General features: G+C 32.2%; 2 protein-coding genes across 3 annotated transcripts in view; both read right to left on the bottom strand.

Moving 5' to 3' along the window:
- F13B (coagulation factor XIII B chain) overlaps nt 1-20,099 on the bottom strand; it is a 370,477-nt gene that overhangs the window by 129,170 nt on the left and 221,208 nt on the right. The window lies entirely within an intron of this gene.
- Nucleotides 1-20,099, bottom strand: part of ZBTB41 (zinc finger and BTB domain containing 41) — a 38,515-nt gene that overhangs the window by 13,854 nt on the left and 4,562 nt on the right. For both annotated transcript variants that reach the window (XM_079107994.1, XM_079107995.1), the window contains exons 3-7: nt 15,159-15,366; nt 14,411-14,480; nt 12,522-12,669; nt 4,405-4,534; nt 1,187-1,282 (exon numbers count right to left, since the gene is read on the bottom strand). In XM_079107994.1, the coding sequence (XP_078964120.1) occupies nt 1,187-1,282; nt 4,405-4,534; nt 12,522-12,669; nt 14,411-14,480; nt 15,159-15,366 (652 nt within the window). The remainder of the gene's footprint in view (nt 1-1,186; nt 1,283-4,404; nt 4,535-12,521; nt 12,670-14,410; nt 14,481-15,158; nt 15,367-20,099) is intronic.

The raw sequence follows: 20,099 nt of genomic DNA, 5'->3' as shown, positions 1-20,099 counted from the left end.
GTAACTGTACAAGTGACTAAGCATATAATGATAACAAATGACACAGCAAATAATACTATTCTGGACAATTGATATCACTTACAAGTTGATAGTTGAGAATTTACTGTATTTTAAAAGAACTCAACATTATGCAAATCACACTTTACCATTCCTCACACAAGTTGAAAAAAATGGGGCTCCTTTTATAGTCATTCAGACAGATTATAAAGGTTGAGGTTATTAAAATTCATTTAACTTGAATCTTTTTATCCTTACAATCTAATATCTATATATATACATATATATATGTGTGTGTGTGTGTGCATGTATGTGGGTCTATATATATGTGTGTGTGTGTGTGTGTATCTATCTATCTATCTATCTATCTATATCTCCTAGTAAAATGAACAGCTTTCCTGTTCAAGTTGCCAAAACAATGTTGATTCTACCATAACTAAAATCAGTAATATAACTGGACTGCATCTAAAGGAAAAATAATCTGTCTAAATTTAAGAGGTGAATAATAAATGAAAGAGTAAACACTAAAGCCTTAAGATTAAAACTCTAGAAAGCATTAATTAAAGTTAAAATTATACAAGCATTTCCAAAATGTAGTTATATATGTAGAAAACATATTTTCATAAACTTCAAATGAGGTCAGAAATTCATAAAAACAATGAAGTAACACTGAATGCACAAAAGACTTTCTAAAATTGAGAATTCTAGAGTTTTTAAATTTGCCATATTTTTAAACTAAAGATATTTTTCTATAATAAGAAAATGAAGAAATAGGGCTGGGAATGTAGCTCAGTGGTAGAGCACTTGTCTAACAATGCTTATTAGACCCTGGGTTGGATCCTCAGTACCGCAAAACAAAACAAAACAAAACACCAAGTTTGAAAGAGTTCCAAATGAATTTTCATTCAAGAAAATAAAATTTAAATAATGATAACTTAGTAAAACCTTCAGTAAATTTGGCAATGATGAAACATTTAATAATACTCTTTATAAAAAGAGTATTATTATAGAAAGAATGTAGATAAATATTAAAAATTGTAGAGAAAAGAACTATTCAGTACAGTATTTTGCACAACTTTACATATCATGTTTAGAAATATTCAACAAGCAAAGAAATCCGAAGAAAACAGAACTCAAATGGAGACATACTTTTATCTTACCTCACACAGGAGAAAATGGCTTTACTTACCTATATGAGCTTCCATGTCGAAAACTTTGTCCACAAATACTACAAAGATGAGGCTTTTCTCCACTATGGATTCTCAAATGTTCTTTCAAAGTAGTTCTGTGTTAAAAATACATTTTAAAGTTTTACTATATACCCATGTATATACTATAGATTTCTAGAAAGATTAGTAGATGGTGTTCAAGCTAACAGATATTATAGCAATTCTTTTTCCTACAGTATTTTTGCTCTCTACTGAACTATTCTCAGCAATATACAAATATGTTTATGTCTTTCTCCTTAAAAAAATAAAATGAAAACATTAACTATGGCGTTGTTATCAGTTTGCTTAGATATTTAATTGTACAGTTTAAGCACATGTTGAAGAGGTTTAAGTAAAAAATTCTCTATTGTCACTGCTGAATTAAAACTTTTGTGGATTTTGGAGAAGGTTTGAAAATATTTAAGGAATTCAGTTTATCATTCTTTCCAAATATGTGCTCATTACTTGTTAAAAAAATGTTTTAAAGGCAAAGAAAACATTACAGGTGTTTCTGATTTTCAGGTGCTTATGTATAAAAGGAACCTATATAAAGGATATAATTTCTGCTATTCTAGGTCTTCCAGTACCACTAAACTGGATATGCTAGTGTGTAACCATTACAGTTCTAAGTAAACCAAAACCAGTAGTCCCTGTAATTCTAACATTCATAATTTGCCCATACACTACAGTAATAAGTAAAGATGGACATGTTATTTATAAGGGGAAAGGAAATGAAAGGCAAATGAGACTGAACTTTGCAGGCTTCTGGCTGTTACCACTACTTTGTTTTTTAATTTCAGTCCCCTTATCAAGTGAGTTTAAAGGCTGAATATGAAATGAAGATAGAGCTCCACCAGCAGATGGTGCACTTCACAAGGACCACCAACATTTGACAAGTGACAGTTCTGGCTCTGTGGAAAATAACCAGCCAAAAGATAACCAGACCTCTACCTATTACATAGTTAAAGAAGATAGAAGAATTATCTTGTTTTTCTTTTGGTTTATTTCCTTTTTGTTTTACAGAAAGATCTGTAAGTTGAAAAATTAATTAATAGTCCATACAATAGTCTATATTTTTTCAATGTATAAATATGATTTTATATAATGTACTGATTTTCCTATTCCTCCATCATATCCGTTATTTTAAGACAATGACATTTCTAATTACTTTAGACTATAAAACTTTCACATCCTGAAGTGTAAAAACTTTGTATGTACTGTTTAAAAATAATATTAAGTACATGCTCAGGTTAAGAATTAGAACATTACTTGCTTGTACCTTAAAATGCCTCCATATGCTTCTTAATCTCATCCTTCTCCTCCCTCCTCAGAAATAACCATTCCCTCTTTTTGTTGTTGTTTTATTCTGAGGATAGCCCAAAAATAACATTTCTGTGAAGTGTATTAAGTATCCTCAATTAAATCAAGCAGAAGGGCATAAAAATTAGCCCTTACATTATATTAGCACGCAGAGGTCCTAAAGAGTCAATACAGGCAAGAAGTCAGCCGTTCTCTAGCATTCTGTTCCCTAGTTAAAAGATAAACTTGCTAGCAAGAAATTTAAGCAATGACAACCCTCAACAAGTCTTAGACCACACAAATACCCATATGGACTACCCATTACATAGGTCGCACATCTGATATCTTGGTCTCTCTTCATGTACCATCTTTCTGTCAATGCCCTTTGCTTGTTTCCTGTGTTACAACTCCCTTTTCCTGCAGTCCATCTTTCCCTTTGTGAGTTTATTCTTGCATTTTGGTAGTACATACCCTTGTATTAGTTCATGAGAAACAGTACAATAAAAGCTAATTTTCTGACACCATGAAAATGTGTCAAGTTCTATTCTCAGACACAAATGTTTAAGAATTTTAAGTTGGGATTATTTTTTTTCCAGAATTTTCAAAGTACTGCTACATCATCTTATTTCTAGTGATGCTGCTGAGGAAAGTCCAAGTAATTCTATTCAATGTATGTGACCCTTCTCCACCAAAAGGTTGTTAAAAGTTTCTCTTTGTCCCTGGTGCTCTGAAATATCAGTGATGTATATTTTCATCTAATTGCCACGTCATTTCTATCTGGCAATTCATATCCTTCAGTTCAGGATATCATCTTGCATTATTAAAAACAAACTTCCAGCCTCCATGTTTTTCTATTCTTTCTGGAACTCCTATTCAGATGCTAGATTTGCTTGGTCCTCTAAAGTTCTAATCTTTATTTTTTATATTTCTGTACCTTCTTTTCCTCCACTATTTATCTTTCTGTTCTTCCTCTGAGATCTATACTTTGGCCATTGTTTTTGAATTTCTTAGGAATTTTGAATTTTTGATTTATTACAGTGATCCTTTCATACAGCATTCTACTCTTATTTAATGGATTCTATATCTTCAACTGGGGAAACAATAAGTAATTGTTTACTTTAAAAAAAGTTTTCTTCTTCCTTTCTACTTCCTTACAGTCTTTTTTAAAACCCCGTTTGTGTTGTAATCTATTGTCCATGTTAAAGGTTTTCCTCTGTCTTATAATACTTGACTATCTGCTCATAATTAAGTGATAGGAACAAGATACTGGCACGAGAAACCCTAGGGTTCACTCCTTTCAGCATTCAGAATGCATTTAATCAAGTAACAATATGGCACATTTGGTCTGTGGAAGGGAATCTAATCATCTAACTTCTAAAACTTTCAAAGTACTTACTTACTTAGTGCTTTTGATCTGTCTCTCCTTCAGCTGAGTTCCAGTGGTACTCAATACTGCTAGTTACTATACATTGTGTGGACCCTGTGACAAACTAGGTTTTTTTCTATTTCTCCAATGGCACTTTGGAATTTGTCTTTTCTCAGATCTAAGTCAGTTACCAGTGATTTACCTGCTATATGGCTTTTAAATCTGTGTTGCCTTGTTACCTTTCTCTTCTCCCTGTCTTTGGAGCTTACTGTCTTTAAAAAACAAAGTCTTTAATGTATTTTAGTAAGATTTCAAAAAGAAAATGAAACTTATGTAAAATCAATTATCTAAACCCGAAAATTCTGACTCCATGTCATTAGCTACAATATTTCATATAATTTCTTTTTTCCTCATATTTTAAACTAAAATAGAATTCAAGTATTTTGTGTTGAGTTACTCTACACTTCGTAAGCCAAATTCATAATCATTTTTACATAAAAGTGATAAAATTTATGTATGCAGATAAATCTTCACCTTTCTCGTACTGATTTTCCACAAATAAAGCAAGTCCATTTTCTTTTTCCACCATGAGTACATTCTATGTGGCGTTTCAAATTTCCAGTGTCATTAAACTGACGTCCACATATATCACATGGAAAAGGACCTAAAAGAAAAAAAGAAAGAATAGTATGCATTTAAAGATAGATACTAAGTTAAATTTAATAGGTATGATATAAATTTATGCCTACCACTATCAGAGCACATGTCATAATATATTATACTTATTGGTTCATAACTTTTCTTTTTCTTCTTTTCTAGAATGTTTATTCCTGGAAGGCAAGTAACAATCATTTCCACAGTCCTAGAACCAAGTAGAGGGTTTGTTAAGTAACAGACATAAAAAATGCTGAATGAACTAATGTGTTAATAAATTAAAACGGCCAATTCCAAATTCCTAATTTGAAATCAGGCTGAACCAAAGTAGAACATGCTAAACACTAAATTTCTGTGAAGAGGATGTAATAAGAAACTTTGGAAGGATAAAAAAAATTTTTTTGGAGAGTTTATGATTTGGAAATATATTTCTGTTCCTAATAACAAGTTTTTAGTAATCCTGAGTAGACTGAAAATACTGTGGTACATTTCTATTTTGTCCTATAAAATTAAACCCAAAACTTGCCACAGAAATATTAACCTTAGCTGGAATCTGAATTCCACCATAATTTTATCAAATATACAAATGGAGAGAATAAGTTCCCATGAATGGCAAGCGCAAAGGAAGATAAAGAATGTGAAAAGTTCAGCTCAAGAGAGCTGTATATTGGCTTTGAAATGTTGTATTTCACTTCCACATCATGCCATCCCTATTAACTCATTAAGTCCCAAGTTTTCAATTCTTTGGACATAATATTCAAATATTATTTCAAAGTTACCATAAGTGATATATTTGTTGCTAAGTTTAAATTTTTATAGGTGTTCCACACTTAAACCATGGGAAAAAAAGAGTTAAAGTTTTTCTCCTAGTGAATGTCAACTCATTAAATATCATATGAACTAACTATATATAAAATATTTTTAGAGCATAGCATTTTAGTAATTAATTTAACTGTTTGACTACCCATTGCAATGTAATGTAATTTGGAAGGAATAGCATACCCAGGTTACAACAAGAGTTAATCACATATTTAGGAATTATTCAATAAAAATTTACTACCTAACTGTTCAATGTACTTCCCTTGGATACTTTTCTCAGTGAACTTTAGTTAGCAGGTTAGCTAAACCTTACTACCTCGTAGTATTTATGGAATACCTCTCCTAAATATATGCTGAAGCATGACAGAAAAATAATCTTTCAACAAGTTTTATAAATTTTTCTAGTTCAATTCATTTATAGGTATTTCTGTAAATAATGCTAACTAACACCTGCCCAGTTTAGCTTTCATTGTTGGGAATGTAATTATTACAAAACAATTACTTTAATTTGTAAGTTCTAATACTTAAAAAATAAATGGTAGTGAAACTAAACTTGTATCTTAGAATTTCACCCAAAGTACAGAGAATGTTTACTTATTTACTTGTTTAATAAAAATTGCAATAATCAGGAACAAGAAAAAGAGGTGGAAGCAAATATGTTGGTTATAAATTTACTAAGTTTTGCTAGGATTATTCTATTAAAAATATTAAAAATTGTTTTCATTTCAAAAAGAAAGGAAGCCGAGAGAAAACTATTTTTCCTGGAACTAAAGTTTAGAAGAGTTTTTCAATGCAACTTCCAATTATGAACATGTTTCCAACTATACTTTTAATAACTACAAAAACTATTTCCATATGATAGTTTCTTAGAATTGCTGAAGTGAAATACTATTAATACAATTTAGTAAAGGCAACTGGGAGAGGGTTAAAGAGATAGAAAAAAAAATACTGTATATAGCAGCCTTGTGTACAAAAACTACAAAGATTAAGTATGACTTGTTGTTTGACAGACCCTTGAAATTATCTGAAGTGAGCTTCTCTTTCCCAGACAAAATATTTCAGGTCCTTTGACAATTTTTTTAATAACATGACTTTAAGATCCTATATCACCATAATTATCCCCCTCTATAATATATATTTGTCAATATCCATCTAAAATGCAGTACCCAAAAATGAGTGCAATGTTCCAGCTCAGTTCAAAACCATTTAGACTATTACTTCCCTAATTCTGAAAAAATACACATTTATTAACATAGTTTAACACTATATTGGTTTTTGAAAGTCTATTTGTTCACACTGTGTCTCTGCCTGAAAAGCCTTTGCTATTAAGCCCATCTATAATATGAGGAATTTGGATCATGTACCATGCTATGGTTTTTCAAGACTCAATAAGTCAAATCATTCCTATGAGTCTACAATATTCTATTTATTCTTAATCATATTTATTTTGAACTATTCTATAACATTCAGAATTTTTTTTTTTTCAGTACTAGGGACAGAACCCAGGGCTTTGTGCATGGTAGGCAACTGCTCTACCACCGAACTACATCCCCAGTCCTTTCTAAAACATTTTTTCTTTTGCAAAAGACAGGATATCTTATTAAACTGCCTAAGCTGACCCTGAACTTATGATCCTCCTAACTCATCCTCTTGAGTAGCTGGGATTATAAGCATGTGCCATTTTTTTAATATATTGTTACATTCAGGTATATTCAGTAACCCTGCCAGCTTTATGCCATGTGTAAAACTATTTACCTAGGTTGTTTTATTTACTGTAAAGGAACTCTTACTCAAGTTGTTAGTAAAAATATTGAATAGGACAGGATAAAGGCTTTCACCTGGGATGACAATAATCCATTTTGGGGATTAACTATCATAAATTTATCAAACTATATCACATCTAGACCATGGTCTCCATCTTAGCCATAGCACAGAGCAAAAAATTCATCAAGTACAATATTTTACTTCACATATGCTAACTTTACACACCATATGAGTTTTTTTTTTAAATGAAACAAAAATGCTTCATCCCAACCACTCATGAACATATTTAATAATCAAGAATGAATTATTCAGTAAAGTAGCAGGATATAAGATCAATGCTCACAAATACAATGCATTTTTATACATAAGTGATGAATCTTCAGAAAGAGAAGTTAGGAAAACTACCCCATTCACAATAGCTTCGAAAAAAATAAAATACTTGGAATCAATCTCACAAAAGAGGTGAAAGACCTCTACAATGAGAACTACAGAACACTAAAGAAAGAAATTAAAGAAAACCTTAGAAGATGGAGAGATCTCCCATGTTCTTGGATAGGCAGAACTAATACTGTCAAAATGGCCATACTACCAGAAGTGCTATACAGATTCAATGCAATTCCAATTAAAATCCCAATGACGTACCTTACAGAAATAGAGCAAGCAATCATGAAATTCATCTGGAAGAATAAGAAACCCAGAATAGCTAAAGCAATCCTTAGCAGGAAGAGTGGAGCAGGGGGTATTGCAATACCAGATCTTCAACTATACTACAAAGCAATAGTAACAAAACCAGCATGGTATTGGCACCAAAATAGAAAGGTAGATCAATGGTACAGAATAGAGGACATGGACACAAACCCAAATAAATACAATTTTCTCATATTAGACAAAGGGGCCAAAAATATGCAATGGAGAAAAGATAGCCTCTTCAACAAATGGTGCTGGGAAAACTAGAAATCCATATGCAACAGAATGAAACTAAACCCCTATCTCTCACCCTGCACAAAACTCAACTCAAAATGGATCAAGGACCTTGGAATCAGACAGAGACCCTGCAAATTATAGAAGAAAAAGTAGGTACAAATCTTCAACATGTCGGCTTAGGATCAGACTTCCTTAACAGGACTCCCATAGCACAAGAAATAAAAGCAAGAATCAATAATTGGGATAGATTCAAACTAAATAGCTTTCTCTCAGCAAAGGAAACTATCGGCAATGCGAAAAGAGAACCTACAGAGTGGGAGAAAATCTTTGCCACTCATACTTCGGATAGAGCACTAATTTCCAGAATATATAAAGAACTCAAAAACACTCTACACCAAGAATACAAATAACCCAATCAACAAATGTGCTAAGGAAATGAACAGACACTTCACAGAAGAAGATCTACAAGCAATCAACAGATATGTGAAAAAATGTTAAACATCTTTACTAATAAGAGAAATGCAAATCAAAACTACCCTACGATTCCATCTCACCCCAGTTAGAATGGCAATTATCAAGAATACTAGCAACGATAGGTGTTGGCGAGGATGTGGGGAAAAAGGTACACTCATACATTGCTGATGGGGTTGCAAATTAGTGCAGCCACTCTGGAAAGCAGTGTGGAGATTCCTCAGAAAGCTTGGAATGGAACCACCATTTGACCCAGCTATCCCACTCCTCGGCCTATACCCAAAGGACTTAAAATCAGCATACTACAGAGATACAGCCACATCAATGTTCATAGCTGCTCAATTCACAATAGCTAGATTGTGGAACCAATCTAGATGCCTTTCAATTGATGAATGGATAAAGAAACTGATATGTATATATATATATATATATATATATATATATATATATATATACACAATGGAATATTACTAAACCATAAAAAAATAAAATTATGGCATTTGCAGGCAAATGGATGAAATTGGAGAATATCATGCTAAGTGAGATAAACCAATCTCAAAAAACCAAAGGATGAATGATCTCGCTGATAAGCAGATGATGACACATAAAGGGGGATTGGAGGGGGGCAAGAATGGAGGAAGGAGGGACTATATAGAGGGATAAGAGGGGTGGAAGGGGTAGGAGGAAAGAAAAAAAAATAGAATGAATCAAAAACTATTACCCTAGGTAAATGTACGATTACACAAATGATATGCCTCTACTTCATGTACAAACAGAGAAACAAGATGTATCCCATTTGTTTACAATAAAAATGAATTAAAAAAAATAATGGGTTAGGGAGTAGCAGGCACTCAAACCAAACTAAACCAAACTAAGTCAAGCCAAACCAAGCCAAGAATACTGTGGTTATAAAAACTCCACTGGTACAAGACATTTATGCAAAGAAATGAAATATAGAAGTTCAGAGGTTGGAAGGATGCATATTGTAGAAATACAAGAATTAACGTTTGTGTTAGATATGCATTTTGCAGAAAAGGGCCCTGTCTTGGACCTTGCACAGTATCAGCAAGCAGTATTTGAAGTTCTAGACCTTGCCTCCAGATTAGATATACTGTCTTCCTGACTGTCACCTGTATGCAACACAAGAGAGCAGAGCCTAATCATTTCAGCTCATTGTAGCACATAAGTCCATCCTTTAAATAAGGATATGAAATATGAACTTTGTAAATATTTTTCAAATGACTCTGAACTCTGATGGACTCATTCTGACATTATTCTTTGATGATTCTTCTGTTATAGCATGGTTAACTAATCATGAATTATTAAATCCATTTTGGTACTTTTTTCTTAAAAAAAAAAAATGAATTATTGCTGGGCATAGTGGCACACACCTGTAAAAATTCCAGCAGCTCGGGAGGCTGAGGTTGGAGGATCAAAGACAGCCTCAGCAACTTGGTGAGGCCCTAAGCAACTTCGTGAAACCCTATCTCAAAATAAAAAATAAAAAGGGCTAGGGATGTGGCTCAGTTGTTAAGTATCCCTGGGTGCAATCTCCAGTACCAAAAAAAAAAAAAGAAAAATTGTTTATGACCCTGAACACATTTGCTACCAAAACCAAACCAAAACAAAAACCATCATACTTACTAACATACAGGAACTGGAGCATACAGAGTACTCCTCCAAATCTGTATGATTTTCTTTCCCTAATTTAATACCCAAAGTTCACTAAGAGTGGTTCAACAGTCCCCCTACATGAAACAGGTTAAAAAAAAAAAAAATCTAACAAAATGTGTACATATCTACATGATTTCTGATGAAAGAAATCAAAGAACAACTAAATAAATGGAGATATTGTCCATAATCAGGAATAGGAAGACTTGATATAGTGAGGATGCCAGTTCTTCATCATTTGACCCAAGATTTAAAGCAATCCCAATCAAAACCCAGAAAATTATTCTTTGGGTATTAACAAATTTTCATGTTTATAATATTTCATATATATTTCATGTTTATAATATTTCATACATATATGTATGTATGTATATGTATGTATGTACGTGTATATATATGTATGTATGTATGTGTATGTATATACGTATCTCCAGAATAGCCAACACAACATTGAAGAAGAAAACTGACACTACCTGACCTTCAAGCCTTAACTATAAAGTCAAGGGAATATGGTATGGGCAGATGAAAAGACAATTACATCAACAGAACAGAATAAAGACCCCACAGTCACATAAATGTGATTGACGGACATGACAAAGAAATGAATGCTACACAATGGAGAGAAATTGAAATTTTCAATAAAAGGTGTTGGGACGACTGGTCATCCATGTGCAAAAATTTTTTAAAAATCAGTCTAGACATAGGCCTTATACTCTTTGCAAATATGAACTAAAGATGGATCAGAGACCTAAATGTAAAGTGCAAAACTATAAAAATCCTAAGACACAGTGGCAAAAATCTAGATGACTGTGGGTTTGACAATGGCTTTTAGACATGATAAAGGTAAACCCAGCTGGATTTATTAAATGAAAAATTCTTTCTATGACAGATACTGTTAAGATAATGAAAAAACAAGCCACAGATTGGGAGGAAATATTTTAAAAGAAGTATCTCATAAAGAACTGTTATCCAAAATTTACAAAAAACTTTAAAAACTCAACAATAAATAGAGGACCCAATCAAAAATTGGGCCAAAGATTTAGTAGACATTCATCACACCAAATGTGTACACAAATAGCAAATAAACACATAAAAAGATGGTCCACATCATATATAATCAAGAATATACATTAAGATATCGCTGATAAGTGGAGGATGACACATAATGGGGGGGAGGGAAGGGTTAGAGTTAGGGTTAGGGAGGGGGGCAAGTATGGAGGAAGGAACTACTGTATAGAGGGTAAAGAGGGGTGGGAGGGGTGGGGGGAAGGGGAAAAATAACAGAATGAATCAAACAACATTGCTCTATGTAAATTTATGATTACACAAATGGTATGCCTTTACACCATGTACAAACAGAGAAACAACATGTATCCCATTTGTTTACAATAAAAAAATATATATATATACATTAAAACAATGAGATACAATGAGAAAAATTCAGAACACCAACAATATTAAAAGCTGTTGTTATGATATGCATTTAGAAAGTCCTCCAGAAATTCAAGTGTTGAAAGGTTAGTCCCTACTACAGCAGTGTTTAGAAGTGGGGCTTTGGAATATGACTGGATCATGATTCACTGCATTAGGCCACTGAAGGATTTCTAATTTGATGGCATTTGAGGAACGTGGTGGAAATTATAGGTGGGCCTCACTGGGGGAAGTAGGTCACTGGGTGGTATGCCTTGGCTCCTTCCTCTCTCTCTCTGCTTCCCAGCAGCTATGAGGTAAGCAGCTTTGTTTCACTATGTTCCACTTTGTTCTACCATGACGGACTGCCTCACCACAGGACTGAAGCAATGGAGCCAGTGGACAATGGGCTAAAACTTCTAAAACCAAGAGCCAACATAACCTTTTCCTTCTTTGGGTTTTTTTTTCTCAGATGTTTTGTCACAGCAATGAAAAGCTGACTAACAGATGACAGGGATGTGAAGTAAAAGGAATTCTTTCAAGGCTGGTGGAAACGATACAGCCACTTGGGAAGACAGATGGTGGTTCCTTACAAACTAAGTATAATCTTACCATCCAATACAGTCCTCATGCTGCTAGGAATTTACCAAAGAAGGTGAAAACTTATGTCCACACAAAAATTTGCACACAGATATTTATAGAAACTTCGTAATTATCAAAATTTGGATAAACTGTACAAATGTACCACTTTGGTGGGGAATGATAATAACAGGGATGTTGTGCACATGTGGTGGCAGGAGGTATAACAGGAAATAATTACTTTAAAAAGATAAGGACTTTTAGAATAAAAAAAGAGTACTTCAATAGTTCCCCTTCAGCATGATGGAGTAATAATCAATAACTGCCATGGGTGCTTTAAGAAAAATTAATTTCCTTACCCAGATGGAACTTTTCCTGATGCTTCAACCGTGCAAATCGTGATTTAAAATGTTCTTCACAATAGGTACACTTAAAAGGCTTATCTTGAGAATGCAAAATCATATGTTCCTCCAAATGTGGCCTTCTAGTAAAAGATTTCTTACAAATCTAAATAAATGTATATAAAATGCAAGAAAACCTGAATTAAAAATTAAAATACAAGGTCATAATGAGAAAAAAAAAACATAAATTGAAGTGAGAAATTTCTGCAAACAAAACTTACCAAAAGTACAATCAAATTCTGTGAAGGAAAAACCTTAAGGAATTATTTTAAATCAGATAAAACTATCTGAGTTTCAACTCCTATATGTCTAATAGAGCTATATAATAACTTTACTATCTTAATTCTAAGTAGTAATTTCTTAATTCAATGTATATTTTATTTCTTAATTTCAATATATATTTTAAACCACTTATGCATCAGGAGTAAAAGGTTTTATCACTGTTGCCATATATTTGATTTGGAAAATAAACAAGAAACAACAGAAAAATCATTTTAAATTTTTTCTCTTTAAGTGGTCAGAAAGAAAAAACACAACCTTTAAAGAAATGTAGCATACATCAGAAATAGAGTGACAGGCTATTGCAACAACAATGTAACATATAAAACACAAGGCTAATTCACAGAATTTACTTAATTCTCACAATAATCCTATGACGTAGACATAATTATCAATATCATCATTTTATCACTATGGATGATGAACTTTGTAAGGGGAAACCACATCTTATGTAGATTCAAAAAACAACTTCAATTTCTAGAAACTAAAATCAGAGAAATGGGGAGAATATTGAGAATTTTGTTATGTATATAAAATGAATCCTTGTGGTAAAGAGGAAAAAAACAAATAATACGAAATATTAAACATACCTAAATTTTACTCAAAAAATATTTCAGGAGTATAACAGAATAAATTTACCTACAAATTCCTTGCTACTTGTCCCAATGAAAAATGAAGTCTAATTCCCCTCCCCTTAAATGTGCCCTGGTTGTCTGACTTGTTTGATTATGCTGTTTTCTGTGGTGGAAGGGATGATATGTGACTTCAAAATAGGCCAAAATAGCTTAGCAGTTCTTACTAGGTTTCTTGAAATTCACAGTATAGTCAGTCTTAGAACCCAGTTACTATGCTAGAAAATTAACGTAGCCTCATGAAAAGAAGAATGGAGGCTCCAGGTCATTGGTGCATTCCTGCTGAAATCCTAGTTGCCAGAAAACACCAAGTTGCCCGCCAGGTGATTGAGTCATTTTGGAAATGGCCCCAAACCAGACCAGTCCATCCACTATCTAAAAATAACTGAATGACTCCAAATGACACCATGTAAAACAGAGGAGTTACCTAGTAAAATTCTGTCCCAAATTTGGATTCCTGCCCCCCAAAAAGGTAACACACAACAAAATAGTTGCTTTAAGTACACTAAATTTTAAGGTAGTTTATTATGCAGCAACAGATACCAGAAATGGAGGGAAGCAACTCTAACATTTTAACTGTAAGAATAATGTCATAGATGATATACCCATCTGTAAATAACTGGTATAGTGATTTTGGTATGAATGAAAACCAGGATTCTACTCAGATCTATCATCAAAAACTAACTTATGCCAGGATTAATTTACAAAAACCATTAGACAAATTTTACATAAAAGAAAGATCCTAGAAGTGAGATAAGTTCAGTTATATTACTTTAAAATCTAGCCTAGCATGAGCCACCCCCTATACCCCAGAGCCTGGGTTTGATCCCCAGCATTACAAAACAAACAAACAAACAAAAAACCCTAATTACCTTTTTTCCCAAAAGGCAACATTATATTTACTTTGTATTTCTAATACAAATTAAAAACCCTTACATCACATTTCCAACTTTCACTCTTAGTCTTCTTGATGGAAATAAATTCTTGTGCATTTTCAGGATGAAATCTACCAAAGAAAAATAAAAATTATTAGGAAAAGATTGTACTAGTTAAGTCAACAGTCCATATAAATATGTTAACAGTAATTACAATAATCAAGCACTGATTTCTTTCTTAAAGTGACAGACACCTCTAGTAAGAATATAGATTATCATCATCATTTTAATAAATTTACATTTATACTTCAGTTTATGCAGAAATAAAAATTTTAACCATATTTTGAATACATTGAGGAACGTAGCCACTTATAGATAACCTGCAAAGTAATTCGTTATTTTTTTTACCCCAGATTTGATTTTTTAAAGTTAATATGCAATACTACATTAAATATTCTTTCACAATCTTTCATACACTAACTATATAAAACAAATTCCTATAATTCTACAACCACATATTTCTGAAGACATTCTTATCCAACCCAAAACAGAAAACAACAATCAAAATGGTCTACCTTAAAATTTGTTATAGACTATATTCTTGTTTCAACATCAAAAACCTTATCTCAAGAGCATAAACAAAAAATATGAATAACATTTGCTGCTCTTCTTAATCTGTAGTATTAAGCAATGAAATATTAAGCAATGAAAGAATTGGAGATAAGCACTTTCATAGATATTTTTAGTTTACTACATGCTTACATTAGAAAGCACAATATTACACATAATAGAAGCAAGATAATACTTGCCTCTTAACATGCTTGGCTAAAGTCTTCTTGCTTGCATGAAGTTTATTACAATAAGGGCACTTGTGCTCCTTCTTATGAAATTCTGTTTCATTACTGTGCTTCTTTCTGTGAACAGTTAGGTTAGACTTTGTCGAATAACGCTGGTGACAAATATCACACTCAAAGGGCTTCTCACCTGTGTGTACACGTGTGTGGCTTTCATATTTCCCTACCAAAAGAGAGAAATTAAAATTAAATTGAGCACATGTGCTATAATGTGAATAAAATCTGACAGTGGAATAAAATGTCATGATTTAGCAAACTTAAATACATACCCAAATCCATAATTTCTGAAATTTAAATAATTCTTTGCCACTTTGCTAAGACATACCCTCCCATTTATACATGTATATTAATAACCAACGTCCACCACTTGCCCTACTATGTTCAAGAAAGCCAGAAAAAATTTACCTAAATTTCTAACTCTGATAAACCTCAAAACTTAAATGCTCTGAGACTATTGCTAAAAGTATATTTTTCCTCAAAAACTTTAGTCGTTTAAGAAAAATTATTCATGTCACATTTTAAAAATAATAGTTTGGCAAATTCTCTGAACTTAGAATTTTAAAATGTATTTTTTAAACTTAAAGGAAGTCTTTAGCAAACGTCCATCGGTCATTTAACATTTTTTTGCATAGTTTACTTTTATTTTATATAAGTTGAATTTATAGAATTGAGATCTTTTAGAAATATTATGAAAAAGTGAAATAATATGTTTTCACAATTTTTTCACAATACACAATTTTATAACATTTGCTTTTTTCGTTTATCTTTTCAAAGAAGGTAATCTGAAAAGGGTACAATGAATCTAGAATACTGAATAGAACCTATGCTTCACTGTAAGACCTCCCCAACTATAAGAAATGAAGAAACAAAGAAATAACCTGTATTTGACTGCATGTTTAATACTGCTAAAGCCAATGTTAGAATAAGATGCTTTAACATCACTATTTAGGATATAAATTTCTACATTCCAGAGGCAGAACAGCATCACAGATAAACAGACACTCTGGAACCATGCACCAGGGTATGAATCCTGGCTCTTTAAATAGCAGGCTACATACTTTGAACAAGTAACCTCTCAATGCTCAAATCTTCTGGAAAACTGGGAATAATAATTATATTCACTTTATAGGACTGTTGTAGAAATACACAAATTCATAGACAAAGCACTTAAAACAGTATCTGAGAGACTATAAGCAATCAATTAATGTTGTCTATTATTAGTTTATAATCTATGTATTGTGTATGCGCATAGCTAACGGCTTAAAGTAGAAATTTCAATGAAGAATACTTTTAAGCAAAAGGCAATACAAATAAGCAAAAATAATACCAATATGAAGAGCAATGTTCAATTACAAGCTTTTCCTTGGTATGCAAAATAAATAATTTTTTCTTTTAGGCTAAATCTAATGTGAAAGTTTAACATTTCAGTCATGTGTTTAAAAATGGATAAATCCCTTAAATATCATAAAAATTAGGAAACACAAAATATTTCAAGTCCACTGAGGATAAACAATAATCACAATTATTTGTCTACTTAATAAATCAAATACATTCACCAATGTATTAGATATATTCACATATGACTGAATTTAATAAGGAAATAGTCTTAATTATCTAAAAACTAATAACATTGTGCTTATTGCATAAACTAAAGAAAGGAAATCAAAATATTACCCTAAGAAGAAGGATTTCAATCAAAGGCAAAGAAAAACAAAAGTACAAGAATCATCAGGTATTTTAGATAAGAGACCATGTAGGTAATGGTCTATGCATTATTTTACATGCATGAAGGAAGAAAACAGTGTTTGGGTACCTCCTAAGTTAACTCTGTGATCTTAATTAAGCTAATAATTTAACCTCTGTATCCAAGTTAATAACACTTCATGGGATTGTGAGAAGTAATTAATATATTAATATTAATATATAGGTGAGACTTAAAGCATTCTAGTACAAAGTAAGCACTAGTAATTACTTGCTATTATTATCACATGGATTCATATGGATTGCAAGTCACAGTATGGACAAGTAGGTATACCTCAAATATAAATCTGTAATTATGATTATCTCTTATAACAGATTAATGAGTATGTGTTGTAACAGATTAAACTAGGGTTTCAGCTGAGAACACTGAAAGGACTTTGCTTTTTTCCACTTGCCACTACTAACACTATTATCTCAGTTCCCTTTCTGCCACTTGAAGGGCATACCCTCCCATTTACACATGCATATAAATACCCCACCTTCACTACTTTCCCTACCGTATTTAAGAGATCAAATCTAATGCTGGAAGAGGACAGGGGTCACTATATGGAATTTTTAAAAAGTTTAATTTGATTATGAAAGTTTTCACATTTGATTTTTTTTAAACTGACTTTAAAAAAATTAATGTTCTAATTAGTTATACACCTCAGTTGAATGCATTTTGACACATTGCACACAAATGGAGTACAACTTCTCATTCCTCAGGTGTACTTGGTACAGTCACACCTTGGTACTTGTACTTGGTACTTGTACTGTACCTTGGTACAGTAATGTAATCATATATGTATATAGGGTAAGAAAGTCTGTCTCATTCTACCATCCTTCCCATCTGACTTTTTAGATTATGCAAATAAAACAAACTCATGGAAAAGTATGTAAAGAAATAAAGAATATACAATCTATTTAAATGACTAATGATGTATTTGTTGGAACATTTTTTAACTGGGGATTAATTATGCAAGTTTAGCATAGATTCTTAAAACAGAAAGATAATTTTTCAACCTCCTAATGTTTATATCTCATCTGTTATTACCAAGTGAACAGGAACAGTAACTTCATAAAAATCTTAAAGTATAAGAAAAACTGCACCAATCTTTATTTTCTATGAAAATACCTGTGTTATAAAGATGCTATATTAGTAATTAGTAGCATTTTCCTTGTATTTAAAGAAATTCTTTCTTGTTTTCAAATAAAAAATTAGGTTATATGTAGCTAAATATTAAAACTATCAGAATGGCAGTCAAATTAAAAATAAAAACTATTTTGACTATAAAGCTTCCATTTTCCTACAGACCAGGAGACTAAAGATTTCAGAAAGAAAATAGAAATGTAAACTGAAATTGCCAAAATTAGACAAATCCAATGATATTTTAAAACTATATTAAATAAATTCAGAAAAGACAAGAGACCAATGAAAATACAGAAATTTAAATAACTGACATTAAAAACCTCAAAAGTCAAAAACTATGCTTGTTATTCAGTTTTTTGCACATAATCTTGCAGTGCCTATTATATAGCTCAATGAATTTGAATTTCTGAACAAGGGAGAAAACCCTGAGGAAATGCTGGATTCAAAAGTGTTAGGTTTGTCTTCAGAGGCTAATGGGGGAAAAAGCTGAGTCTCCAAATAAATCTCATGTTTAAAGCAAATGGTAGGAATGTATGTATGTGGGGGGTGGGATTCAATAATAATGCATAAATCTAAATGTTCATTTCAAATTTATTGAAGTTTCAATTTAAAAAATAGTATCACTTCAAGAAACAAACCTGTCTTGGTGTTTCAGACTTTATTCCCTTACATGGGTCATGCAAAACTATCAGTGTCCAGAATCCGCATGTAGTTTTTGTAAAGATGATACATACATACATATATACATATATATGTTATATATATATATATCATATATATATGTATATGTATCATCTTAAATTGTACTTTGAGACTAATCATACACCATATCCTAAAAAATATGTAACTAAAATACTTGGCATTAGAAAATTATGCCATTTTTACAACTCTTCTCAAAGAACAAAGTGTAATCTTTCAGGATGGACAACAAAGTCATGTATAATAAAAAGAAAAAAAGTGGGGGGGGGGGGGTCGGGTCACAAAACATTTATTTTTAAATTCCAGAAGATATTGTGAGTTTAATCCAAGGAAAAATTTTAGTTCTCTGTAGGAGAGATAAAAAAGATAAATTATCCGAATTTTCTCTTGTACCCCATGTCATCTCCCTATTTTTGCTTTTTTACCCACTAGGATTTTGGTATAAGGAAAAAGGTCAGAGGACTCTTATTTGCATGAGAATCCCCTGAGAAAAGGACAGCTGGTAGTCTAAGGAATGATATAATGGGATCAGGAGTCTTACTCCAACCAACTATTAAATACATCAGAAAGGCTAAGAGATCCAAAGAAATGGAATCAAATTATTAGATTGTATACTGTGGAGCTAATGTTCCAGCAGGTCTCAAAGCTTTTCATCTCTCATAAACCCACTCCAAGGCAGCCAAGTTAGAAGCTGATAAGAAAGCTTAACTGGCTTCTTATTGGCTTCATATAAGCTCAATGTAAAGCCAGGCACCAGCCTCTCAGCCTAGTTCAAGTAAGCAAGTGCTTACTGAAAACTCACAATTTAAAATGCCCCAGGATACTACAAAGGATACTAGCCAAGAAAAAAATGCATAAGCTTCAGATTCACAATTGAATGAAACACATAAAACAACCAACATTTGTAAATCCTATGAGAAGAATAAGTGTGATATGAGATGGATGAATGGAAGGAAGCCCTTGAACTATTTTTGGGATGCTATGGTAGCACACTTAGGATACATCTTATACCTATCCTTTTCATTCTACCCATCACCAATCTACTTTGTCTACATTCAGGAAAACACACTGTTCTACCCTCATCCCACTTTTAATTCCCAAGGCCACTCATCTAACTAGTCCAAGCACCATTATGCTTCTCATCCTCTGCTACATGCCCCTTCTTGTCTCCTGAACTTTCTCATCCCATTTTTTAATTTCTTTTTCCAAACTGAAGTCAGCCTCTTTCTAAAACTACTAAAGGTTGTCATTTTCTTCATCAAGTTTCTTTCCAATAGTTTTATCAGATAAAATCTAAACTCTTCTGC

This window comes from Sciurus vulgaris (genome assembly GCF_902686455.1).
Source record: "Sciurus vulgaris genome assembly, chromosome: 12".
Classification (NCBI taxonomy): Eukaryota; Metazoa; Chordata; class Mammalia; order Rodentia; family Sciuridae; genus Sciurus; species Sciurus vulgaris.
Note: the sequence above shows the minus strand (reverse complement) of the source record. Positions and strands in the feature narration are given on the sequence as shown.